Genomic DNA, 27,956 nt, shown 5'->3' with positions numbered 1-27,956 from the left:
AAAATTACCTACCTCTTTCTGATCAAGCTGTAAAGAGGATTTTATCAAGTCTCGGAGCGCAGTAAGCTGTTTCTTTTCTTCATCTTGTGTCTGCTTTATCTGTGGAAGGAAAAATTACTGGTATTATTTCCTTTTCTAAAAGCAACTTTTACCTTCAAAGTTTAAATTCACCAAATTTGGCACTCTGTATTTGGCCTTCGTGGCCCCTGCCTGAGGTCCCGCTGCTCTGCTACGCTTGCCCCAGGAAGCAGTGAGATAGGAGAAAAAGTGGAGCAAAGGTGGGTCCTCCATGCCTTTCTGGTGAGGCCTCACTGAAGCAGCCATGTTGGAAGCTAAAGAAACCTGGTCCTCCAAGGTCTAAAAGGGGTAGGGACAGTCAAGCCAATCAGAGCCCTCAGGCTCAGATAACAGGAACGGCAGGGCCTTAGCAGGTCATCCTGGCTGAAATCAGAGGAGTGAGAAAGAGAGGTCCTCTATGGCTTGGAGATAGAAAAGAACCGAAGGATGCTGGCCCTGAAATAGGGCTGGAGACAAAAAGGGTCTGGTAGGAGAAGACCAGAGAAATAGCAACGGACTGAAGTAAGCAGTAAGTGGCTACTGTGTATAGGGTTCCTGTGTTGGAACTCAGAATAGTGGGTGTGCCTGGGTTCCCCTACCAGCCACAGCTAAAGTATAAACCCCAAGAAGGGGACAGGCTTTATTTGGGAGCCTGAACAAACAGCCCAATTTAAAGTGCCCAGAGCCAGGGCTGAAGACCTGAGCGAGGGCAAACAGACTGTTTAGTTATTGGACTTGGATACCCCAGAAAGGGTTCATTCAGACTTTGTGACTGGATTGGAAAGCCAAGCCACGGAAGGAAGATCCAATAAGGTTGGCCAGCAGCCTGCAGGGAGCACCAGAGATAAGCAAAGGACTGTGATAGCACACCCCACCACTCAGAGCCATTACAGTCACCCATGAAAATTAAACACACAGTAGTCTATTCCTTATGTATTTATCCTCTATACGCATATACCTCAAAAGCAAGCCAAAGTGAATGTATATTGAGAAATAGCCTCTTCAGTCTCTGCAAATGGATAGCATGTACTTTCTTGCCATATGTTAATGGTTCATTATAGTTAACACCACTAAATTAGTCTCCAAAGTCTTAATATTTCAAATAAGCTTGACAGCTGGTTTATAACTAGACTGGAAACGGAAAGAGTTTAATTCAACCACATACATAAGGTCTGGGAGCATGTGTAATTCTGTGGCCAGAGGTAGGGGTGATGTCATCTGATTTGTAAAAGTCTACAGAATCTCAGTTTAACAGTGTCAACTTCTGCAGCATGATAGGAGGGAATCGCTGCCATCCTGGCTCCCAGGTTGAGGTCCACCAGTTGGTAGAAATTTTAATAATACAGTGTTGTTGGAAATGGATTGAGCTGGGTATCATTCAAAAGCCCTATCTCCCTCGAAAAAAATGGTATCAAATATGACAAATCCTAGAACAATTATGTAAATATATATTTAAGAAAATGTTTTAAAATATATTTTTTAAATTATACTTTAACACAGGCATGTCAAACATGCAGTCCTCACGAAGATAAATTGTGGCCTTTGACTGACAGTACTGTGTTATCAGTTAATGTCCAGAACATACCTGCTAAATTTTTTTAAGGTTACAGATTACTCTAAATGGAAGGAGAGCTTCAAGTTGATTTGCCATCATCAGCAAAACAAGAAGTGGTTCCGTGGGACTGATTATCAGCTTTATTTATTATGCCAAAACAGTTGTAATGAGGTACTGGTTAAGACGTCAGCATCCAGCCAGAAATTACTGGAATTCATCTGCAAACGGTATGCATGTAGTTACATAACGTATATTACATAACATAATTAATTACAATTCCAAAGTAATTTATTACAAAATCCTTATTTTTACTTCGGTCTTGATCCTTTTTAGGCATTAATGGGGAGACACAAGAGTACTGACTAACCGCTGAATCTTTGGAGACTATAACTGTGGAGGACCTGGTTAAACACAATGCTCAGTGGCACTTTAAATGCTGTAAGAAGTGCACCCATAACCTGAATTTAGCAAGGCTGGAGAGGAAGTACATTGTGCATCAGGAAAAAGTTGAAGATGCTGGGATATGTGCTAGCTGTGGGCAAGACTCACCTTATACTAGTTCCCATGGCACATGTTTCGAGAACACCTGCTTCTTGTCTGGTAAGCTGGAAGCCCAATGGCATCCATTAAATATAGTTTCAACACATGAGACAAGTGAGAAACTATATGAAGTAGTCACCCTTGGTGAGAACATTCCCTGGAAAATAAAGTTTTAAGTGGCTGCATTGATCCAAAAGACACCCACACATACAACACTGCCTATCACATCGACTATGCCAAGGAAGTATGTAATGTGTTGCATCAAAAGTAAAAGAAACAAATACTGGTTTTACCACTGCAAACTGTACAACTCAACTGGAGTTGACTAATTGTCTTGCAGAGGCTCTAATGAATGGGAAAGTGGTGTTGATGGCTGATGCAGAAACTAAATAGAGAGAAATATATGCTTTGAATGGGATAGAAAAGGAACAAATGTTTAACAGAAAGGCTCTTAGAGCACATATTGAAGATGAACTGCGGGCTACGAACATTGCTTTTTGCAATCTGATCCACAGAAATGAATCTCAGCACATATCCTTGAAATCTTCAAAAGAAGTGGCACTATCAAAAGCAGAAAAAAAGAGCTGATTCCAACAGTAATATTAAGACACTGTTTGCAGCTGCTAAAATTTTACAGAAAGGCATTTTGTCCTGCATGCAGTATGTTGGGAGTTTCAGGGACCGATAGATGATGCCCAACCTGAATAAGAGATATGGAAAAGTCTGACCCTGACATATGGGAGAAATTTTGAAAACGAAATGTGGTTGTTAGAAGGTTGCCTCTTGGCCACTTCTGTCCACATGATGCCCTAAAACAAGAATACAGAGCTTTGAAAGTCCTTGGGGAGGGAGAGGTGAGGGGGCGGGTTGGTGGGCATAACAGTATACAAATGGAAAAGGAGTACTTGTGGCACCTTAGAGACTAACCAATTTATTTGAGCATAAGCTTTCATGAGCTACAGCTCACTTCATCGGATGCATCCGATGAAGTGAGCTGTAGCTCACAAAAGCTTATGCTCAAATAAATTGGTTAGTCTCTAAGGTGCCACAAGTACTCCTTTTCTTTTTGCAAATACAGACTAACACGGCTGTTACTCTGAAACCTGTCAGTATACAAATGCTCTTTCCTATTTTCCTGACAATCCCGGAACTCCATCGAATTTCAAATGAAACATTAAGCATGGCTGAGATGACTCCCCAGAAGTAACCAAACATCATCTAGTCTCATCAGGTGCTGTTAAACGTTAAGAAGGGTCGATTTTAAAGCTACAGGATGATCTTACTCTCTCTGAAAACCAATTTGCATATGACAGACCGGAGCTCATTAATAGCAAATCTTCAGTGATAAGATTACAGACAGGTCATTGTTTACTCATCTCCTTGTTGTGTCTAGATCTCAGGGTGATACTGATCTATGTGAGACTTTGGGAAAGTAAGAGTTCTCCGTGATACCACGACTGATGGTCGAATGTAAAGGAACAATGTATACGTGCCAGGAGAAAAGCAAACTAATGCACAACTTGCATAGTCTTTCTAAGCCAACACCTACTGACAGATTTTCTAGTGCTCTCTGTGAGAAGGTACCCAATACTTCCTCAAGATTCTATTTTTGTGCATGCTGCTGGGAATCAGAATCACAGTATATCCCTCCAAGCTGTGTTCCTACTACTTAGAACATTAAAAGCTGGCACGTTGCCAGCATTCATATGCTGAGTTTACCATTTCAAGACCAAGATTGTAACACTTGCAGAGCTATGTTGGTGGATATTGTCTAAGAAGCAGAAAGAGAAAAGTTGCCACTGACAAGGGGTACATTTATACCTGCTACCAAAAGGGCAAACTATCAAGTAATGAAATGGTTTTAGGACGATTAAGCGCATCCAAAACTATCTTCCCATATTGGGCATGAATCGGTCTTCGAGGAGAACCTGATCACATCAGTTAAGTGTGAAATACCATGCATTCTTGAATCAATCCTTCAGCTAATCAAATGCTTGTATGCAATGACCAGATGCTCAACACCCTGCAAATGTCTGGCCAGCAGCCTGCCTGGCATAGAGATGTGTTAGCTTGGCATGTACAAGGATCAGTGTGATCACATAGCTAGCAGTGAGGCCCTAGACAAGGACAACACTGATGATGAATACATGTTTTCAGTCCAACATGTCCAGACTAGCTTCCCTAGTATTACCAAAGATCAACATGTTTTTTATGTAAGCAAGACATCCCTGTGTTGAAGTATAATTAAAATGTTGGGTTTTAAACATTATCTCAAATACATATCTACATATGTATGTCATGTTTGTCATCATTGTGTTTGTGGGAGAAAGGGCTTTTGAACGATACCCAACTTGACCCATTTCCAATGACACTTATCAAATTTCACCAACTGGAGATCTGGCAGCACGCCCTCCTCCCCCGACCCCATTACGCCATAGAGGGTGACACCACTGAAATTATGATTCTGTAGATTTTTACAAATCAAATGACACTTTCCTTACCTTTGTATCGTTCACTTGCTCCCAGAATGAGATTTTAACACATTATGCCCCCAGACTAATAAACTACAAAAGCTAATGGGATTACCATGGCAATGTCTACACAACAAAAACAAACAAACCAATCAACCAAGTAGTGGAAGCGAGTCAGAGTTGTAGGTCAACTGATTCGGGCTTGCGGGGCTCATGCTACAGGGCTAATAGTAGTGTAAATGTTCCTGTTCAGTCTGGAGCTCAGACTAGGAGACCCTCCTCCCTTGCTGGGTTTCTGAGCCCGTACTCCAGTCCTAGCAGGAATATCGACACTGCTATTTTTAGTCCTATAGTGAGAGCCCATGAGCTGAAGTCAATTGTCCAAGGCTCTGAGACATATTGCCACAGGATTTTTTATGCCATGTACATGTACCTTATGACTTCAGATTATGAAATACAAAATTACATTGGTGACACTGAGCTCTAATACTTTATCATTTTTTGCCTCCAAATCAACAATCACCATTTGCAATATTAGTATTTGAGAGATTACAGAACTACACAATTCACTCATCAAATGCTGTGTTGTACACAATTCCAAATTAAGTCTGTATTGTCAAGCAGTCCATTATGAAAACCAGACACAGATAAAATTTGTGCTATATTAGTGAATATCTGATGCAAGAATACCCATCCAGTACTATCCACATGGTACAACAGTTAAAGCCTCTATTTGCAGCTGAATAGATAACTTCTTCCTCAAAGTAAATCATGGTATAACTTACAGAATGCAAAGGTTTTAGGAAACAGTTAGTACCATCTAACTACTAAGATAGCTTGTCCCACCATTTTAGTTACAGTTGAGGCTTGAAGGAACACTTTTTTATTTTTACAGTGTAAATGTGAAGTTAGATTATACTTTTAGCTATTTAGTTATTTCGGTTTACTGATAGCACTTAAGACTGAATTCAGATGAACAAGCAAAAACATTTTCCTATTTTCAAACACTACAGTACCTCAAATTACTTACATTGTATAAATCGGCAGCCAACTTTTCAATATACTGTTTCAACTTATCAGCAGTTTTCAAGCCATCTTGGAAGAAACTACAATGGAAAATACCCGTGATTTATCAGCAATACATGAATTTTCTGTATCAAAAATCATTGAATTTTACATTGAAAATTATACACAACTTATACCCATTACCAGTTGTCTGAAACCATCTGAAATATCGTTTCCACATAGCTCTAATTTGAAAGCACTTTAAAGATATGAATGTTATATTATAATTCTTCACAAATATCCCTTACTGCATGAATACAGAGTATGCCCAAATATATGTAATTTTATGACTGAGTTAATCTTGAAACTGCTTTTGCATACAATTTTGATTTGGTTTTAGCATTTCAGACTTCAGAGTATACAGTGATGTCATGTAAAAAGCAAATTCACACAGTACACACACTGCAAAAGCCTACGTGTACGAGTCTCATAAAACTCTGCAAACCCCACACACATTCACCCAAACTGCATTCATCAACTGATAGGTAGACATAGGACATACAAACCTCTGTAGATAAACACAATATTAATCTCTGTCAACTAAGTATTTATTTTAAGTGGAAAGCTCTGGGAAAGAGACTGTAATTTATCCACCAGAGAGACAAGCTCTTAATTCATGTATTTCTCTTAAGATTTCAATGGCACACTCTCCCTTACCACTTCTGTCAGCAGAAGAGATTTAACACTGACTTCTACCCCTAGATACCAACATCAATAGAGATAAATTTCATTGTTTTATTTTATCACTGCTAGTAAACATTTTTCTCTTTAGCGATTCCTATCTCTCTCTCTCTCTCTCATCACAGCTGCACATGAGATCTCCCTCATCTTGTGCATCAATTCAAGACAAAAGCGTCTTAAAGTCTAGTTTTGGTAAGTCTGCCTCTGTGCTCCCATCTGTAAAAACTGATATAATTTACCACTTATCTACTGATGTCACATGGATGCTGTCAGGATTACTTGTTTGTAAAATGATTTTGAAGACTAAAAGTGCTATGTAAATATTAATTATTATTACGTAGAAGTAAGCAAGTTACCTGTTCATTACATTCCAGCTCCATCTGCTTTGACAGTTAAAATCTGCTTCCTACACAGCACTAGAGGGTTATGCTGCCTTTTCACTAGACCTACCTCTCTCTCTGGTTCCCTCTTTTCTTTTTGAAGGAAGCAGTTCTTTACTTGCCTGTGGAATCTCTATTTAGGTTGGTCATATTGTAGTCACCATCTTTTCACTTGGAGGAGGACTAGAGAGAGCAGTATTTGGACCAGACAAAGCTATTCCCTAATTAACCTAATGGATCACTGTTGTGCAATACAAAAAATACCCTTCAACCCTCTCACTCCCACAGAGTGAGAAACTCAGAACAGAAATGAAAGATACAAATTTGATATGGCCTTACAAAACACTATCTTCAAGTTCGTTTACTAGTAAGAATTATGGATACACATAAGAGAGCTAGCATGTATTCTACTGCAGTCCAGTCACTTTACCCTAGTGATATTAAATGGAACACAAAATTGAATAAAGAACTGAATTCTATTGATACTTTAAAATCAAATTCAATGGCTCTCAATTCATAGACAGCACTGATCATTAAATATTCAGAATGGCCCAATTTAACAGTCTGCTTGGAATAGACATTACCTGGACTTGAGTCAAAGCTAGGCAATGTTCACATTTCTGTTGTCAGATTTATTTGGCAGAAAAGCCTCAAATGCTTCAATGACCCACCATCAAAAGACAGACACCATCAAGACAATGTAGCAAAGGGAGGTAGAGAAACACATTTGTTTAACTGAAATATTGGATTTAACGATCCAAAGTGTTATACTTACTTGCACTGTGCATGATAATACTTAATAAGATTCTGTAGAAGGTCCACACCTTTTTTTGTCTTGATTTCATTAACCTTAATGAGATACTGTAGAAATAAAAACATAACTTGCTGATGATATTTATACGTTAGATCTTCAGCTATGTTCAAAAAGAAGAGCTTCTGTCTCCAATCTGTTCAACTAATTCAATAATGATCTCTGTGGTTACCTTGTTGCTGATTTGCAGAACATTGAACCAACACACAATGATTAAAACCTGAATACGCAAAATAAATTAGTATGTTTTTAGAATGCCCAAATGAACTAATTTTAACAATTTCTAATACAAGTTTGCCATAAATGCAGGAATTTTTCCCCCCTCAAACGGTAGGAAGACATGCCTTTTCATTACATCACAATTATTAGTGCATTACTTCAAAATAAGAATGTTATCAAATTCTAATTGATTTCTCCTCAAATTGAATATAAAGAGAACTATTTTAAAAGTTACTAGTAAATATTTTAGAAGCGATCATCGTAAATTAATATTGATTGAACTGACATGTCAGTTTAACAGGCATCACCAGATTCTCAACCAAATATTTCCTAATTTTACAAACAATATATCAGAAAAGACATCCGGAACAGCAATGCTTTGCACCTAAAGACCAAGAAAACTGTTTTTGCTTACTATGCTTTCTTTAGCTCGAGAGCCTTACTCTAACAATCTAAACAGAGGACTGAAACTCAAAATGAGAGGATGGCGAAGCCATGTCTTGCATAGGATTTCCAGAACAATAATCTTTAATATAGTTCAGCCACTTGACAGCCAAATGCATTTTCTAATTTCACTAGCAAGAGAATTTCATCACCACTTTCTAATAGGATCGATAGGACACTTCTATTAAAGTATGACACATAATTAAATGGTGAAAGTTGTTTCTTACTTCACACATCTGGAGCTGAAATAGTCGCCTTTCCTTCTCCATTTCTTCTGCTATCTCAGCTCCTGTTATCTCTGTTCGTATCATCCCATGCTGTTTTGCATGTTCTCTTTTTTCCTTTTCAATTTTTGTGCTGGAATTATAATTAAAATAGATTTTGGGAAACTTATTTCACTGTAATGTGATCTAGAAATTTTACTAAAACATACATTGTATAACATCATGATGGAAAAATAGCCATTCTGTAAACACACATTCTCCCATATTTTAACAAGTTCCCTCAATAATACCTTGGGATTTGAGAGAACTGACTTGCAGACGAAATGCTGCCATCACTATTAGGTGAGCCCTCAGTGAACTGAGTAAGAGACCAGAAGACTGATGTGTAATAGATACTCCAAAATGTCCTGAATGAAGGCCAGTATTGGCTGAATTCTCCACTTGGACCAATAAGCTGCCGTAATAGAAGGCCTCCTACTGTTAAGCAACATCTGTCAAACAGCTTCCGAACATTGTTGCTCCCTCCTCATCTAGTCATGCAACATCCACACCATGAGATACAGAGTGCTAAGTGCAAAACTTGACCTTAGTTGACCCAACTCGTGGTGCTGAGTCAGTAGATCAGGATGAAGAGGAAGTAATATGGGAGGCTGAACCAACAGACTGAGAAGGTCAGACAACCAACATTGCTTCAGCGAAGCTGGAGTGTGGAGAATCATTTTGGCATGCTCCAACTTCAGCTTTAAAATGACCTTTGTGGTGACTGGGATTGGGGAGGGTGGAAGCATACATCAGAGCTAATCCCTAATTGAAGTGCAAGGGGTTGTTTGGAAGCCTGGGATGAGACCTGCTTGAGAGCAAAATTGATGGCACTTCTTGTTGTCTCTTGTTACAGAAAGATCAACAGTCAGAATGCCCCATTCTGCAAAGCTGGATCTCACCACACACTGACTTCAGAGACCACTCATGATCCTGGGAGAAATTCCTACTGTGCTAGAACTGCCAGTTGAGTATGGCCCAACACCTAGATTCATAGATTCATAGATATTTAGGTCAGAAGGGACCATTATGATCATCTAGTCTGACCTCCTGCACAATGCAGGCCACAGAATTTCACCCACCACTCCTAAAAAAGACCTCACACCTATATCTGTGCTATTGAAGTCCTCAAATTGTAGTTTGAAGACCTCAAGGAGCAGAGAATCCTCCAGCAAGTGACCCGTGCCCCATGCTACAGAGGAAGGCGAAAAACCTCCAGGGCCTTCCAATCTGCCCTGGAGGAAAATTCCTTCCCGACCCCAAATATGGCGATCAGCTAAACCCTGAGCATATGGGCAAGATTCATCAGCCAGATACTACAGAAAATTCTTTCCCGGGTAACTTGGATCTTACCCCATCTAAAAACCCATCACAGGCCATTGGGCCTATTTACCATGAATATTTAATTACCAAAACCATGTTATCCCATCATACCATCTCCTCCATAAACTTATCGAGTTTAATCTTAAAGCAAGATAGATCTTTTGCCCCCACTACTTCCCTCGGAAGGCTATTCCAAAACTTCACTCCTCTGATGGTTAGAAACCTTCGTCTAATTTCTAATCTAAATTTCCTAGTGGCCAGTTTATATCCATTTGTTCTTGTGTCCACATTGGTACTGAGTTTAAATAATTCCTCTCCCTCTCTGGTATTTATCCCTCTGATATATTTATAGAGAGCAATCATATCTCCCCTCAACCTTCTTTTAGTTAGGCTAAACAAGCCAAGCTCCCTGAGTCTCCTTTCATAAGACAAGTTTTCCATTCCTCGGATCATCCTAGTAGCCCTTCTCTGTACCTGTTCCAGTTTGAATTCATCCTTCTTAAACATGGGAGACCAGAACTGCACACAGTATTCCAGGTGAGGTCTCACCAGTGCCTTATATAACGGTACTAAAACCTCCTTATCCCTATTGGAAATACCTCTCCTGATGCATCCCAAGACGACATTAGCTTTTTTCACAGCCATATCACATTGGCAGCTCATAGTCATCCTATGATCAACCAATACTCCAAGGTCCTTTTCCTCCTCCGTTACTTCTAGTTGATGCGTCCCTAGCTTATAACTAAAATTCTTGTTATTAATCCCTAAATGCATGACCTTACACTTCTCACTATTAAATTTCATCCTATTCCTATTACTCCAGTTTACAAGGTCATCCAGATCCTCCTGTAGGGTATCCCTGTCCTTCTCTAAATTAGCAATACCTCCCAGCTTTGTATCATCTGCAAACTTTATTAGCACACTCCCACGTTTTGTGCCCAGGTCAGTAATAAAAAGATTAAATAAGATTGGTCCCAAAACTGATCCTTGAGGAACTCCACTGGTAACCTCCCTCCAACTTGACAGTTCACCTTTCAGTAGGACCCGTTGTAGTCTCCCCTTTAACCAATTCCCTATCCACCTTTCAATTTTCCTATTGATGCCCATCTTATCCAATTTAACTAATAATTCCCCATGTGGCACAGTATCAAACGCCTTACTAAACAGATACTTTGCCTCAGTTTTCAGTAAGGGTAATGAGGAGTTTGGGAGAAGCGGCTAATGGGAATGAGAATAAGGAAGCATCAATTACCACTTCCAGAGTGGAAGCCAAACTCGAACAGCTTAATGGGACCAAATGAAGGTGCCCAGATAATCTCCATACAAGAATATTAAAGGAACTGGTACATGAAATTGCAAGCCCAATAGCAAGGACTTTTAATGAATCTGTAAACTCAGGAGGCGTACCCTATGATTGGAGAATTGCAAATATAGTACCTATATTTAAGAAAGGAAAACATAATGGTCTGGGGAACTACAGGACCATTGATTTGACCTCCATTGTATACAAGGTCTTAGAACAAATTTTGGAAGAAAGAATGATTAAAGATACAGAGGTAAGTGGTAACTGGGATAGAATTCAACATAGTTTTACAAAAGATAGATCATGCAGACCAACTCAATCTTTCTTTGAGAAGATGACAGATTTTCTAGACAATGGAAATTCAGTAGATCTAACATCCCTAGATTTCAGTAAAGCATCTGATACATTTCCATATGGGAAATTATTAGTTAAACTGTAGACAATGGGGATTATAATATGAGAATCAAAAGGTGGGTAAGGAATTGGTTAGAGGTGAGACTACAACGAGCCATATTGAAACATCAGGCCAGAGAGAGATTATTAGTGGAGTTCCTCAGGGATTCATCTTGGGACCTGTGACAGGATCCCCAGGGTACAACCTGGAACTGGGGTACCGCACTGCCCCCGTAACTCTCCAGCCCGGGCTGTCTCTCACAATACTTTGCTAGTGACAAGCAGAAAACCCCTCCATGCGCTGTTATCACGAAGCACAACATGTGGAGCCCCACACCCAGCTAGACAGCATGAATGCTCCCAGAGCCACTCACGAATCACGCAGAGAAAGACACCAGCAAATCTCCCAAGCCTGGCACCCTAGACTGTACTGTCTTGCCCTGGTCAGAAGCCTAACCAGTGTAAGTTTATTACCCAGTCTGTCCCTCCCTTGATGTGGAGAGGACACACACTAGCCTTTGTCACCTGAGCTGAAATTTCCCATGCACTTCAACCAAAACACACTGTTTTTGGTAAAATATAAAATAGATTTATTAACTACCAAAAGATAGATTTTAAGTGATTATAAGTAGTAGACACAAAAGGTCAGAGATAGTTACCAAAGAAAATAAAAGGTAAGCGCAGAGTCTAAATCTTAAACCTTAATAGACTAGGCAGTATTTGGCTCCAGCAGTTTTCTCACTCCACTGGATGTTACAGTTCTTAATACACAGGCTTCCCCTTTTAAGCCTGGGACCAGTCTCCTCAGTTGAAGTCTTTGTCTTCCCAGCATTTTTGTCGTTTCCAGAGTAGGTGAGGGAAGGAGAAAAGCAAAAGCATGATGCCACTGTCCCCTATTTTATATCCTCAGTCTGTGTGTCTGCAAAACACTAGCCCAGACATGTCCTGATGGGCTTTGCTAAGTCACAAAGTTGAGCAATCCCCCATTGTGTGATGCTTGCATACAAGACCAATCTTATTTAATATTTTCATTAATGACAGAACAAAAAATGCAGTATGCTAATAAAATCTGCAAATGACACAAAGTTGGGAGGTACTGCCGATATGGAGGATGACCAGACTATGATACAAGGAGATTTGGATGACCTTAAACGTGAGTAATAGAAATGACATGCAATTTAATATTACAAAGTGCAAGGTCATGCCCTTACGGCAGGGGTGGGAAAACTTTTTGGCCTGAGGGCCACATCTGGGTATGGAAATTGTATGGTGGGCCATGAATGCTCATGAAATTGGGGGTTGGGTGTGGGAGGGGGTGAGGGCTCTGGCTGGGGGTGCGGGCTCTGGGGTGGGTCCAGACATTAGGAGTTCAGGGTGCAGGAGAGGGCTCCGGGCTGGAGCAGGGGGTTGGGATGCAGGAGGGGGTGAGGGCTTCAGCTGGAGGTGCGGGCTCTGGCGGGGGGCCAAGGATGAGGGGTTTGGGGTGTATGAGGGGACTGGAGAAGGAGCAGAGGGGTTTGGAGTATGGGAGGGGGCTCCGGGCTGAGGCGGGGGTACAGGCTCTGAGCTGAGGGTGCGGGTTCCAGGATGGGGCCAGAAATGAGGGATTCAGGGTGCAGGAGAGGGCTCCGGGCTGGAGCAGGGGGTTGGGATGCAGGAGGGGGTGAGGGCTTCAGCTGGAGGTGCGGGCTCTGGCGGGGGGCCAAGGATGAGGGGTTTGGGGTGTATGAGGGGACTGGAGAAGGAGCAGAGGGGTTTGGAGTATGGGAGGGGGCTCCGGGCTGAGGCGGGGGTACAGGCTCTGAGCTGAGGGTGCGGGTTCCAGGATGGGGCCAGAAATGAGGGATTCAGGGTGCAGGAGGTGGCTCTTGGCTGGGGAAGGGGTTTGGGGTGTGGGGGAGGGGGCTCTGAGCTGGAGCTGAGGGGTTTCTTCAGCTATGTTGGCAACAAGAAGAAAGCCAAGGAATGTGTGGGCCCCTTACTGAATGAGGGAGGCAACCTAGTGACAGAGGATGTGGAAAAAGCTAATGTACTCAATGCTTTTTTTGCCTCTGTTTTCACTAACAAGGTCAGCTCCCAGACTGCTGCGCTGGGCATCACAAAATGCGGAAGAGATGGCCAGCCCTCTGTGGAGATAGAGGCGGTTAGGGACTATTTAGAAAAGCTGGACGTGCACAAGTCCATGGGGCCGGACGAGTTGCATCCGAGAGTGCTGAAGGGATTGGCGGCTGTGATTGCAGAGCCACTGGCCATTATCTTTGAAAACTCGTGGCGAACCGGGGAAGTCCCGGATGACTGGAAAAAGGCTAATGTAGTGCCAATCTTTAAAAAAGGGAAGAAGGAAGATCCTGGGAACTACAGGCCAGTCAGCCTCACCTCACTCAGAAAAATCATGGAGCAGGTCCTCAAAGAATCAATCCTGAAGCACTTGCATGAGAGGAAAGTGATCAGGAACAGCCAGCATGGATTCACCAAGGGAAGGTCATGCCTGACTAATCTAATCGCCTTTTATGATGAGATTACTGGTTCTGTGGATGAAGGGAAAGCAGTGGATGTATTGTTTCTTGACTTTAGCAAAGCTTTTGACACGGTCTCCCATAGTATTCTTGTCAGCAAGTTAAGTAAGTATGGGCTGGATGAATGCACTATAAGGTGGGTAGAAAGCTGGCTAGATTGTCGGGCTCAACGGGTAGTGATCAATGGCTCCATGTCTAGTTGGCAGCCGGTATCAAGTGGAGTGCCCCAAGGGTTGGTCCTGGGGCCGGTTTTATTCAATATCTTCATAAATGATTGGATATTAGAAAAAACTTTTTCACTAAGAGGGTGGTGAAACACTGGAATGCGTTACCTAGGGAGGTGGTAGAATCTCCTTCCTTAGAGGTTTTTAAGGTCAGGCTTGACAAAGCCCTGGCTGGGATTATTTAACTGGGAATTGGTCCTGCTTTGAGCAGGGGGTTGGACTAGATGACCTTCTGGGGTCCCTTCCAACCCTGATATTCTATGATTCTATGATTCTATGAAATGATCTGGAGGATGGTGTGGATTGCACTCTCAGCAAATTTGCGGATGATACTAAACTGGGAGGAGTGGTAGATACGCTGGAGGGGAGGGATAGGATACAGAAGGACCTAGACCAATTGGAAGATTGGGCCAAAAGGAATCTGATGAGGTTCAATAAGGATAAGTGCAGGGTCCTGCACTTAGGACGGAAGAACCCAATGCACAGCTACAGACTAGGGACCGAATGGCTAGGCAGCAGTTCTGCGGAAAAGGACCTAGGGGTGACAGTGGACGAGAAGCTGGATATGAGTCAGCAGTGTGCCCTTGTTGCCAAGAAGGCCAATGGCATTTTGGGATGTATAAGTAGGGGCATAGCGAGCAGATCGAGGGACGTGATCGTTCCCCTCTATTCGACATTGGTGAGGCCTCATCTGGAGTACTGTGTCCAGTTTTGGGCCCCACACTTCAAGAAGGATGTGGATAAATTGGAGAGAGTCCAGCGAAGGGCAACAAAAATGATTAGGGGACTGGAACACATGACTTATGAGGAGAGGCTGAGGGAGCTGGGATTGTTTAGCCTGCAGAAGAGAAGAATGAGGGGGGATTTGATAGCTGCTTTCAACTACCTGAAAGGGGGTTCCAAAGAGGATGGCTCTAGACTGTTCTCAATGGTAGCAGATGACAGAACGAGGAGTAATGGTCTCAAGTTGCAGTGGAGGAGGTTTAGATTGGATATTAGGAAAAACTTTTTCACTAAGAGGGTGGTGAAACACTGGAATGCGTTACCTAGGCAGGTGGTAGAATCTCCTTCCTTAGAGGTTTTTAAGGTCAGGCTTGACAAAGCCCTGGCTGGGATGATTTAACTGGGAATTGGTCCTGCTTTGAGCAGGGGGTTGGACTAGATGACCTTCTGGGGTCCCTTCCAACCCTGATATTCTATGATTCTATGGTTTGGAGTGTGGGAGGGGGCTTCGGACTGAGGCAAGGGGGTAGAGTGTGTGTGTGGCGACGATGGCTCCACCTAGGGGTGTGGCTGTGGAGTGGGGCTGGGACTGAGGGGTTTGGGGTCCAGGAGGGTGCTCCGGGCTGGGACTGAGTGGTGTGGGAGGGGGATCAGGGCTGGGGCGGAAAGGGGATCAGGGCTGGGGTAGGGGGTTGGGGCCCAGGAGGAGGTCAGGGGTGCAGGCTCCGGGCGACACTTACCTCAAGCAGCTCCCAGAAATAGCAGTCTGTCTCCCCCCAGCTCCTACGTGGAGGTGCAGGGCCAGCCAGGCTGCTCTGTATGCTGCCCCATCTGTAGGCGCCACCCCTGCAGCTCCCATTGGCCGTAGTTCCCAGCCAATGAGAACTGCAGAGCCGGTGCGTGGGGCAGGGGCAGCATGCGGAGCCCCCAGGCTGCCCCTACATGTAGGAGCTGAAAGGGGGACATGCTGCTGCTTCCGGGAGCCACACGGAGCAGGGCAAGCCCCCAACCCTGCTCCCCAGCTGGAACGCTGGAGCAGGGCAAGCCCCCGACCCCATTCCCTGTCTGGACCTCGAGGGCCAGATTAAAAGGTCTGACAGGCCAAACGCTGTCCATGGGCCATAGTTTGCCCAACCCTGCCTTAGGGGATAACAACAAGAATTTTTGCTACGAGCTGGTGACTTATCAGTTAGAAGGAACAGAGGAGGAGAAAAACATGGGTATATTGGTCAATTGCAGGATGACTATAAGCGACCAATGTGATGCAGCCGTGAAAAAGGTTGATGCCATCCTAGGATGCATCAGGCGAGGTACTTCCAGTAGAGATAGGAAAGAGTCATTACCATTGTGTGAGGCACTGGTGAGATCTCATCTGAAATTCTGTGTACATTTATGTTCTCCCATGTTTAAGAAAGATGAATTCACACCGGCACAGAAAAGGACTACCAGGACAAACAGACGAATGGAGAACCTGCCTTATGAGAGGAGACTTAAGGAGCTTGCCTTGTTCAGCCTAACAAAAGGAAGGCAGAAGGGCAATATGATTGGTATTTATTCCTTTGATATATTTATGGAGAGCAGAGAGGGAGAGGAATTGTATAAATTAAGGGCCAATGTTGGCACAAGAACAAACGGATATAAACTGGCCATCAACAAGTTTAGGCTTGGAATTAGACAAAGTTTTCTAACCATCAGAGGAATGAAATTCTGGAACATCCTCACAAGGGGAGCACTGGGGGCAAAAAAACAATCTTGTTTCAAGACTGAGTTTAATAAGTTTATGGAGGGGATGGTATAATAAGGTTGCCTACAATGGCCATATGGCCCATCAGTGACTGATATCAGCAAATAGCTGCAACAGCTGGATTTGAGGAGGGCTCTGAGTAACTACAGAGAATTCTTTTCCAGGTGGCTTCTTGGTGGGTCTTGCCCACATATTCAAGGTCTAACTGATCACCATGTTTGGGGTCAGGGAGGAATTTTTCCCCGGGTCAGATTAGCAGAGACTTGGGACGGGGGGTCGCCTTCCTCTGCAGTGCGGGGCATGGGTCACTTGCTGGTTTGAGCTAGAGTAAATGGTGAATTCTCTGTCATTTGAAGTCTTTACATCAAGATTTGAGGACATCAGTAACACAGCCAGAGATCCTGGTCATTATAGGAGTGGACGGGTAAGTTTCTGTGGGCTATGACATGCAGGAGGTCAGACTAGATGATCGTGATGGTCCCTTCTGGCCTTAAAGCCTGTGAGTCTACAATTGATTCCAGATTCCAGGTAAGTGAGCGGCTGTGGGAATTATGGTCTCCTTGATACTGAATCACCAGAATTTCGTTGCCTCTTGATACAGCTGGTTGGAGCATGCTCCTCCTTGATTGTACACATAATACATTGTTCTGTTACTGTCTGTGAGTATATGAACCACTGTGCCCCAATGTGATCCTGGAAAGTTTGGAAGGCCCTGTGAAGACACTGATATGGTGGGAAGCTTCCTGGTCCAACTACAAACCTTGAATCTTCAATATCCCCAGATGCACTCCCCAGCCTATTGAGAAGGGATCAGTGACTCCAGTCCTGGTTGGAGGAGGAAGAGCAAATCGAATGCCTTGCTCACCACTGCAAGGAATGCAGGATTGAGAGGCACTCTGACAAGCCTGTTCAATGTTTGACAACTCGGGTGACAGACCAACCTCAACCACACCTGAAAGAGACAAAGGCACAGTCTTGCCTTTTTGACTACCTAATTGCATGTGGCCATATGGCCTAGTAACCTTAGACATATATGAACCATATTTGAGGGTTGAGATTGTAGTGTCAGACATGACTAGCAAATTGCTAGAAACTGTTCAGCAGAAATGCTCTCAAACTTGTGGAATCTAGTAGGGCCCCAATGAATTTGATGTTATTATATTAATGTTGACTTCCCTTTGTTCAAGATGAGACCGAGACGACTGAAGATACGTTATGCGAAGTGGACATGAAAGAGGACTTGTTCCTGGAATCTGTCTCTCACAAACCAATCATCCAGGTATGGCAAGATGTGAATTCCTTTCTTTCTGAGGTATGCTGTCACAACAGACATGCATTTGGTAACAACATCTGGATACAAGGACAGGCCAAAGGGAACCACTATGTACTGATGGTGATCTGCTACCACAAACTTTCTTTGGCCCAGGAGAATCACCACGCGGACACAGGCATCCTGAAGAGCCAAAGCAGCAAACCAGTCATTGTGATTTAACATAGGAAGGAGATATGCCAGAGTGACCATATGGAAAGTCATGTATCTGATGTACTTGTTGAGGCCATGGAGACTGAGACTAGGTCTCATCCCTATCTTGGATTTGGGGACCAGGAAATACCGGGAATAAAATCCTCCCCCCTGATGCTGTAGAGGGACCTCCTCTATAGGTCTCAGGGTAAGCGAAGTCTGGACCAGCTGAAGGAACAGTGGCTCATGAGAGGGATGCCTGAAGAGGGACTGGTGAGGGGGATGCACAGGCACTGAATGTCATAAACCAATCTCAAGGTACTTAAACACATTTGTCCATAGTTAGTGCATCCCAAGCACTGTACAAGTGAGACAGCCCATCCCCGAACTCAGGAGATGGAGGCATGGAGGTCATGACTGGAATGTTGTCCTGGATCTGAAAGTCAAACTGGTTGCTTATTTGATGATGGTGGAGGACAAGCTGTCTGTTTAAAGTTAGACCCAGAAGACCTCCTCTGCGATTTATGTCCTTTCCAGGAGAAGTCCTGCTGTCTAATAATGAAGGCCATCTGCCGGAAAAACCTTGTGAGCGGTATTGCTGCTGTTGCAGAAAGGCCCCACAATGAGAGCTCCTGGTGGCTGGGGTATGAACCCCCAACAAACAAAGTAGCCTGTACATTTTTAAAGCAATGTAAGGTCTCATTGGTTTTCTCCCAAAAACAAAAAACCACCAAAGGGCAAGTCCTCTACACTCAGCTGAAGATCCAGAGCTATGCCAGAATTTTGCAACCATGAGGCCCATCCCATGGTTCCAGCTGATGCCACAACTCTGGATGAAGCATCTGCCACATCCAGAGCTGACTTCAATGACATTTTGGCCACGCAACGGCCCTGCCACATCCAGAGCTGACTTCAATGACATTTTGGCCACTCAACGGCCCTCCTTAATTAATGTCTTAAACTCTACACTGGAGGATTCTGGCAACTTATCCATGAACTTAGACACACAATCCCAAATAAGGAAGTCATATTTGGATAACAGTACCTGTTGGTTTGCAATGTGCATCTGTAAAAAAAACTGTGTAAATTGTTTTTCCCCGTAAAGTCCAGCTCTTAGACTCTTTGTCCTTAAGAGTGGTCTTATACCTTTCCTGTTGTAATCTGTCACTCACCACTGTTATCACGAGGGAGAGTTAGGAGCTGGATGGGTTTAAAAGCCCTTCATAGAAATATACAATCTTTTCTCAGAACACTTTGGTGTAGAAAGTAACAAAGCTGGGGTACTCTCTGAGGGCTTTGAAGGCTCCAAGGGAGCTTCATTTATCGGGAAGGCCATTCTCCCTGGTGCTGATGACTGGAGATTATTCAACAACGTTGTGTATTCTCTTGCACAAACAGCCTGAATGCTCAAGGCAGAGGTCACACACCTGAGAAGGTCCTGGTATGACTTGAAATCCTTGGGCACATGTGAAGAAGAGTCTGGTACCATTGAGTTGTCTGGTGATGAAAAAGGGCCAGTGGAGGATCCTGAGGGGGAAACTGGTTCCTGTGCAAGAGCATCAGGTTGAACTGGCTCAGAAGGGATGCCTTCAGACCGTACCTGCAACAGAAGTGGCTCGAGAACAGAAATTGCAACTGGGATCAGTGATCTTGCCCTGGACTGGAACTGTAGACTGAGGAATATCCCAAGAGTTTCAAGGAGACCACTGAGAATAAGGGAAAAGCATTGCTGGCCAGTAGGTTCCGAGTCAGGAGCACTTATCCCTAGTGCAGAAACAGTGCCAATCTCAGTACTAAAGATGTCTTGAAGACTTCCAAGAGCAATGCTTTGAACATGAGGGAAGGGCAGAAGATGTCCCTGAACTGGATCTCAGCAAGCCCAGGAAATCATCCTGTGATAGCAGAGGAGCCACCTCAGAGAGGACAAACAAATGATCAGATTTGTCCAAAGCCCAATACAGGGATGGCATCAGTACTTAAGATGAATGACAGGTTTCAGAGTAACAGCCGTGTTAGTCTGTATTCGCAAAAAGAAAAGGAGTACTTGTGGCACCTTAGAGACTAACCAATTTATTTGAGTATGTCGGATGCAATATGCATCCGATGAAGTGAGCTGTAGCTCACGAAAGCTCATACTCAAATAAATTGGTTAGTCTCTAAGGTGCCACAAGTACTCCTTTTCTTTTTGAAGATGAATGAGTAGCTGATGCCTTTGATGCCAGATGAGGCATCACATTTCTAAAAGGCTCCGGAAAAAAGGACAGTGCCGGAGCTGAGGAAACTGATGATAGGGTCTATAATAGAGATATCACTGGTGCTGAAGATAGCACTGCACTGATGAACTCCCAGTACCATAAAGGAAGTTAACTGCAACTCTGCACTCTGAGTCTCAGGTGATGCGGACTATGGTGCTGACGAATGAGACAACTCTGCGACCAGCCCAGACAGTGCCAAGGGCACAGAGAAGGAAGAAGCCACAGCAGCTGAGTGCTTCTGAACTGCTGGGGAATTAGGGATGCAGAGCAGGTTTGACATCACCTGGTATGCCAGTGTATTAGAGACAACAGACACCCCATGGCCAGAACTAGAGTCAACAGTATGATATCCATCTAGTCCTGATGCGCAACCAGGGAGCAGTTAGATGGCTCAGCTCCACTTTACATTCTGGAGGAGTAACGGTGCTGATCAGCACTCCTCCGAGAAGACAACAAGGAACATTTCTGATCCCCGTAGTCGTCTTGGTTCATCTTGTGGGTCCTCTTCCTCGGAGGACCAGAGGAAGGAGAACTGTCTTTCTTCCTCCTAGGGGAAGCATCAGACCTTGCACCCAGAGTAACATCTCATGCCGGCTCCAAAGGGGATTACGACATCAGATCAGTGAAGGTCCCCAGTGCTGAAGCAGGCCTCATAGCTTATTCCAAAAGGTACTGCCTTAAGCAGAAGTTCCTTGTCACCTGCATTCTCTTCTTGAATGATTTGCAGACAGAATACTATTCTTTAAAGTGCCCTTCTCCCCAGAACAAGCATCACGTGTGGGGGTCATTCTTGGGGATAGCTATCCCACACAACAGACAATGCTTAAAATGCCCAGGAGGGCACTCACCAAGATAAGTATCTAATCTAACTAAATACTACAAACTAAACCTAAGAGTACTACAAAACTACACTACATATATGAATGAACACATATATACAAAGAACTCCCAGAAAACTGAGGAGCAGAAGTGAGATAAATCACCACGAGATATTGTGACTCTAGCCACTGGCAGTGAGAAGGAACTGAAGGGGATCAGTATAGTGTTGCCCTTAAATAACTAGGGGAGGGGCTAGAGCCACTTCGCACAAGCACCCCCTCGCCCACAAGGGCACTGCTTGACAAAGTTCTCCAGCTTTGGTGCACTGGAAGCCTGCACACGTGAATGGAATGAATACATGTCTGCAACTACTCAAAGAAAACAAGAGAGTCTGCACTCTTAGTCAAACATTCTGCATACTCTAAATTGGGAACTCACAGCTACTAAATAATTGCTGTATGAAACTTGTCTCCAGACAAGTCTGTAAATATGACATGACTGCAACTGGCTACCTTCTCCAGAAAAGAAAATACCCCAAACCAAGAATTTGAAGTGCTAAAACTAAAGGCTGGGATTAGGAGGCCTGCCTTGGACCTCTTGGGTAGTTTTAGAGGGTCTCAGTGCATCTCTTTTGCAGTTTATATATAGTCCATTGTATGCAAATCTAGTTTCCCAATACAAAGCAACAAAATTTGAGTAGACATCTGCTTTCCTTCTCAATAATCTGTCATCCTCTCTTGACACATTTAAAGAACATTAGCTGAACTTTTGGAAACCTTTAAAAATGTCTGGCAAAGCATTAAGCTTGTGTGTTTCTTGGGCTGGTGCCATATCAGTACAAAAAGAGTTTTGCTTTCTGAAGATCAGAACTTTATGATAACTGAATGCTTCCCAATTGACCAGTTTACCCACCTGCAAAAACTGATCCCTCCTACATTTTGGAAAATGTCCATACTATTGACATATCCATAACTGTTCTTATCTCTTATTTCCTTAAAAGTGTGCTTTTTGATGGATTTTTTAAAAAGAAAATTATGGTTTTAGTAGACAGAGTACAGTACTTTGAAGTTCTAATCCTGGCTCTGATCATAACTCCCTCTTTGGCCTTTGGCAAATTACTTAAAATGTGATTCTTCTCTGAAAAGTCTAACATGACACCATGTTCCATTTTTGTCTTAATGAATTCAGATAAACTTTATTCAAATTTTAAGTGGAAAACTGTTTCAAAAGAGAAAGTCACTCATCTTGTGCAGTAACTGGGGTTCATCAAGATGGTTGTCCCTGTGGCTGCTCTACTTTAGGTGTCTTGATGCCCTGCACTTGTAATAGGAGATTTGTGGTAGCAGTGCCCGGTTGAGCCACACATGCACCGTAGCCATCTCACACTGCTCCGAGTGGTTACACAGTAGTGTGCAGCCAACCGTCCCTCTGTTCCTTCTCTATCCCAGAGAATCTACATGAAACTCTGGAGTAGAGGGGAGGAGGGTGAGTACTAGAGCACCCACATGGACAACCATCTTGAAGAACCTCAGTTACCGCACAACCTCTTCTTCAAGGAGTGTCCCTGTGGGTGCTCCACTTTAGGTGACTGTTGAAGTAGTGCCCCTCAGTGCGAGGGCGGGGGGCAGAGGGGAAGGAGGGGGCCTTCGGAGTTGCTCTATTGATGGTGGATAACACCATGAGAGTCCAAAGTGGACAACTGATGCTGATTGTTGCTCTATAACATAGTATTTAGTGAAAGTATGGACTGATGTCCAGGTAGCTGCTCTACAAATGTTAGCGACAGGAACATTATTGAGAAAGGGCACAGATGCTGACAGTGCTCTGGTGGAGTGTGTATGAATTCCTGCTGGAGGTTGTAGCTTGTTGTATTGGTAGCACAACAGGATACATCCTGATATCCACTTGGACAGTCTTTGTTTTGAGATGGTTGTTTGATCCTTCAAGTGTTCTGTTATAGAAACAAATAGTCTGTGATTTTCTAAATGTTTTTGTTCTTTCAGTGTAGAAAGCTAATGCTCTGAAAACAACCAGTGTGTGAAGTCTCCTTCCTGTCCGCATGTAGCTTTGGAAAAAACACAGGTAAATAAATGGGTTGGTTCAAATGAAAGGGGGAGGCCACTTTGGGTAGGAACTTGGGATGCGGTTGTAGAGTTACTTTATCTTTAAATAATCTTGTATAAGGTCAGTTTGCCATTAAGGCACCTAATTCTCCACACCCATTTGGCAAACATGATGGCAATGAGGAAAGCCACTTTCATGGATAAATACAACAAAGAGCAGGCTGCAAGGGGTCAACGGCTTTCCCATGAGTCCGCACAGAACAAGGTTGAGGTCCCACATGGATGTAGGGTTTCTTATTGTGGGGTAAGTGTTTTCAATGCCTTTAAGGAAACATTTAATGGTTGGGCGAACAAAGTGACTCTGTCCACCCTGTCGTGCAAGGATGTAATAGCAGCAAAGTATACTCTGATGGAACTAGTGGATAGCCCTGATTTTTTAAGTTCCAGTATATAGTCCAGGATCCTCGGCAGGGGGGACAATTGTGGTAAGATCTGTTTATCTTGGCACCAGGTGCTGAATCGTTTCCACTTATGAATATCTTTCTTTCTTGTACTTGCTCTCTGACTGTTCAGTAATATATCTTTTACTTCCTCTGAACAGACCTCCTCAACCCCAGTCAGGCACGGATTAGCCAGGCCTTGAGGTGGAGTACTGCGAGATTGGGATATGGACGCGTCCTGCATTTTGTGACAGAAGGTGAGAGAAGGGTTCAAGGCAGTTTCATCGCCATCTGAAGCAGGTATGGGAACCATGTTTGTCTGGGCCATGTAGGTGCTATGAGAATGACCCTGGATTTGTCCTGCTCGATCTTGTGAATGACTCAGCTTAGAAGTGGGGTGAGAGGAAATGCATACATAAGTGGTGCATCCCATTTTATGTGGAGAATGTCTCTTAGAGAGTGATGTCCCAATCCCACCCTGAAGCAATATGGGCACTTGGCATTCTGAGCTGTTGCAAACAGATCTATGGTGGGGAACCCCCACATGGACTTTAGAATTCTGGGATCCATCTCCCATTCATAGGTTTGAGAGAAGTCCCTGCTTCGGACATCCACTGTTGTATTCCAACATCACAGAAGATAGGATGCCAATATCTCTATGTTGTTAGTGATGCACCAATTCCAAAGTCATATTGCCTCTGTATATAGAGAGAATGATCATGCTCCCCCTTGGTGATTTATGTAAAACTTGCACGCTATATTGTGTGTGAGGGTCTTGATGGCATTGTTTTTGATTAGAGGGAAAAAGTGGTTGCATGCATTTTGGACTGCCCTTAGCTCCAGTATGTTTATGTGCAGGTTGGACTCCGCTGGGGATCAGTGGCCTTGGACCATATTGTTGAGTAGATCTACCCCCCCAACCTATTAGGGAAGCATCTGTTGTGATTATCATTGTTGGAGTTCTTTGTAGAAAGGGGATTCTTGAACAGTTGTTCTTTGGCTGTGTCCACCATGTTAGAGAGTCTTTTACTCTGCGTGGCACTGTGAGGCATCTGTTGAGAAAGTGTCTCTGCGGCATATACACTGTTCGAAGCCACGGCTGCAAGCATCTCATGTGGAGTCTGGCATGTTTGACAACAAACGTTGTTGCTGACATATTCCCCAAGAGTTATAAGCATGTTCTGGCGAATGTCTGTGGGTTGTGCATCAGAATCAAAATTAGATTGACCAGTGTGAGGAAGCGTTGTTGGGGTGGTGTTGCTGTTGCTGTCAGGAAGTTGAGGCAGGCTCCTATGAATTCCAACTTTTGGACAGGAACCAGTGTGGACTTTTGTGCATTTATTTACAACTCTAGGTTTGTGAAAAGGGTTATCATGCTCTGTGTGGCATTTATTGCTTCTTGCTGTGTTGGTGCCCTTATGAGGCAGTCATCCAAGTATGGAAATATCATTACTCCACGTCTGCGGAGGTGAGCTGCCACGACAGCAAGAACTTTGGCAAAAACCCTCGGAACAGTGGATAGCACAAAGGGTAGTACTCTGTATTGCAAGTGTTGTTTCCCTAGAATGAATCTCAGGAATCTTCTGGGTATATGGTAATATAGAAATATGCGTCCTGGAGGTGGGGGGTCAAGAGCCAATCTCCCTTCTCTAGTGCTGGATTTATTGTAGGTAGAGTCACCATTTTGAAACGTTGTGTTCTTATTAATTTGTTGAGTTTGCATAGATCCAGTATGGGTCTCCACCCACCAGTCTTTTTCTGAGTTAGAAAATAGTGTGAATAAAAACCTCTCCCCTTTTGCTGCAATGGTACGGATTCCACAGCACTTAATTGTACGAGGTGGTTTATTTCTTGTTGCAGCAGGTGCTCGTGACAGGGGTCCCTGAAGAGAGATGGGGCAGAGGGGTGGGTCGGAGGGATAGAAATAAAGGGGATAGAATAACCCTTTTGGATAATCTCTAAAACCCATTTGTCTGTTGTGATGGTATTCCAGATTGGGTAAAATGGTGACAAGGCGGTCTCTGAATGGATGGGGTACCATTTCTACTTCCAGAGTTCGAGAGTGTGGTGGTCTTGTGCCCTCAACCACACCTTCAAAATTGTTGTCTGGAGATGGGATTGTTGAGATGTCGAAGGTTGATCTTGGTTCTGCCGACATCTGTTCTGTCTTTGTTTACACCGTTGGTCGTACTGAGTGTGGGGTTGAGAGTATGGAGTTGACCGGAATCTGACTGTAAACCCTGCTGTTTCTTTTTGTTTGCAGGTACATAAATGCCCGGAGGGTTTTTAAAGTTCCCCTAGAGTCTTTTTAGAGTGCGTAGTGACACATCAGTTTTGTTTCTGAATAGTTTTTGACCCTCGAAGGGTAAGTCCTTGACCATTGCCTGGACCTCCCTTGGGAACCCGGAGATATGGAGCCAACATGCATGGTGCATGACCACAGATGTCGCAATGGATCGGCCATGACTGCAGAGTCCAGGGAAGCCTGTAGGGCTGTCCTGCTGATAAGAGACCCTTTGGAAATGTTCGCCTTGTATTGTTTTTTGCCCTCTGGAAAATTTTCAATAAATTCAGACATTTTGGAGAACATATTGCATACGTATATTGCCAGCAGGGCCACATAATTGGCTATGCGGAATTAAATGTAGCAGAGGAATAGGCTTTTCGTCCAAAAAACCTTTTCCAATCCCTATCATATGGGGTCATTCTGGACTGGTGTTGTTTTCCCCTTTTGGTTGACCACTTCTACTATTAAATAGTTTGGTGCGGGGTGTGCAGATAAAAACTCAGCCCCTTTAGCTGGCACATAATATTTTTGGTCAGACCTCTTACATAAGGGTATTGCTATAGCCGGTGTCTGACAGATTATTTTTGCAGGCTTCATGATAGTATCATTAACTGGCAGGGCTATCTTTGCTGCTCCGGATGTCTGAAGTATGTCCGTGAGATTATGTTGGGCTTTTGATAGTTGTTCTAACAAAATGTCTAGAAATTCAGCTACCCTTTTGAAGAGGTCCTGAAAGGATTTGAAATCATCCCCTGTAGTGGTGGGTGGTAGCATTATGGTTTTGTTCGGTGAAGAAGATGAGAGGTGAGTAGGTGGCGAAGTGTCATGTTCAGCTCTGTCCTCAGGTTCCTCAGTCTCTTCCTCTTGTGTTTCTGAGGGTGCTAGGACAGTTAGTGAAGGGAAGCATGTTGTTTTGGACCTAGGACGGCTCGGGTCCTGTGGTGTTGGGACCTATACATTGTCCATGGATCCCAGTATGGCCAAACCAGTTAGGTGGGAATGGTATGGGAGGCAGTGCCCATGGGTGACTATACCAGCCTCACATATCTATAGGTGGTTGGTGGTGAGATGGTCCAGGCTTGGGTGAGGAGTGGCAAAGAGTATATATTACTGCAGCATCCTCTTCCTCATCACTGGAGATAGGAGGGGCTGATCTACAATGAGTATTCAGCTGACTTGGTACCAATCTGGATGGGGTACCCTCGGTACCGAGTAGAGGAGATTCAGGCGTTGAGGCCACTATCGTGTCTGCATGTCTCATGAATTGCTGCAGAACCGTGAGGCTCTGTGCTGGAGACTGCATTACGGATGGCCCAGGAGTATGAGTTGCAGCTGCCGGTGCCAAGAATTTAGAGCTGTGAGATATACGTACAGCAGGTGGCACCACTGTACTGCTCAGTGCTGAGGTTTTCTTCGGCTCCATGGGTGCCGAGCTGAAAGGTTTCACTTTACTGTGTGAACCTCCATTTGAGCTTGCCCATATAGGGTCTTTAGTTTTTCTAGAACTCTCGGTACTGGACGTTCCCTGTGCCGCACAGTCTGGCGCTCTTGATGCTGTCAGTACTGGGGCAGATTTTTCAATTGGAGATTGCTTTTTCTTAGGCGATTCTCGGCACAAGGATGTCTGCGACCACTTTTTGGTAGTCTTTCTTGGAACAAGAAAAGGAGTACTTGTGGCACTTGAGAGACTAACAAATTTATTTGAGCATAAGCTTTCGTGAGCTACAGCTCATTTAATCGGAACAGGCTCCTTGGCAGCCGTTGTTGAAGCAGAACCCCTGTCAGAAGCTGCTGCTGGGGGCGGCCATTGGCCAGTGGGTGGTCCTGGACTTGGGGTCGGAGGCTGGCCTGTGGGATTTCTCTATCATGAGGGGCTTAAGCTGGAGATCCCTGGCTTTTCTTGCCCTGGTTGTCAGCT

At 43.9% G+C, this 27,956-nt stretch overlaps 1 protein-coding gene across 2 annotated transcripts in view; it reads right to left on the bottom strand.

The window, feature by feature from the left end:
- ASAP1 (ArfGAP with SH3 domain, ankyrin repeat and PH domain 1) overlaps nucleotides 1-27,956 on the bottom strand; it is a 329,167-nt gene that overhangs the window by 136,136 nt on the left and 165,075 nt on the right. For both annotated transcript variants that reach the window (XM_073330123.2, XM_073330124.2), the window contains exons 8-11: nucleotides 8,451-8,580; nucleotides 7,525-7,610; nucleotides 5,654-5,729; nucleotides 13-99 (exon numbers count right to left, since the gene is read on the bottom strand). In XM_073330123.2, coding sequence (XP_073186224.1) covers nucleotides 13-99; nucleotides 5,654-5,729; nucleotides 7,525-7,610; nucleotides 8,451-8,580 — 379 coding nt within the window. The remainder of the gene's footprint in view (nucleotides 1-12; nucleotides 100-5,653; nucleotides 5,730-7,524; nucleotides 7,611-8,450; nucleotides 8,581-27,956) is intronic.

The sequence above is a fragment of the Lepidochelys kempii genome, chromosome 2 (assembly GCF_965140285.1).
Source record: "Lepidochelys kempii isolate rLepKem1 chromosome 2, rLepKem1.hap1, whole genome shotgun sequence".
Taxonomy (NCBI): domain Eukaryota; kingdom Metazoa; phylum Chordata; order Testudines; family Cheloniidae; genus Lepidochelys; species Lepidochelys kempii.
Note: the sequence above shows the minus strand (reverse complement) of the source record. Positions and strands in the feature narration are given on the sequence as shown.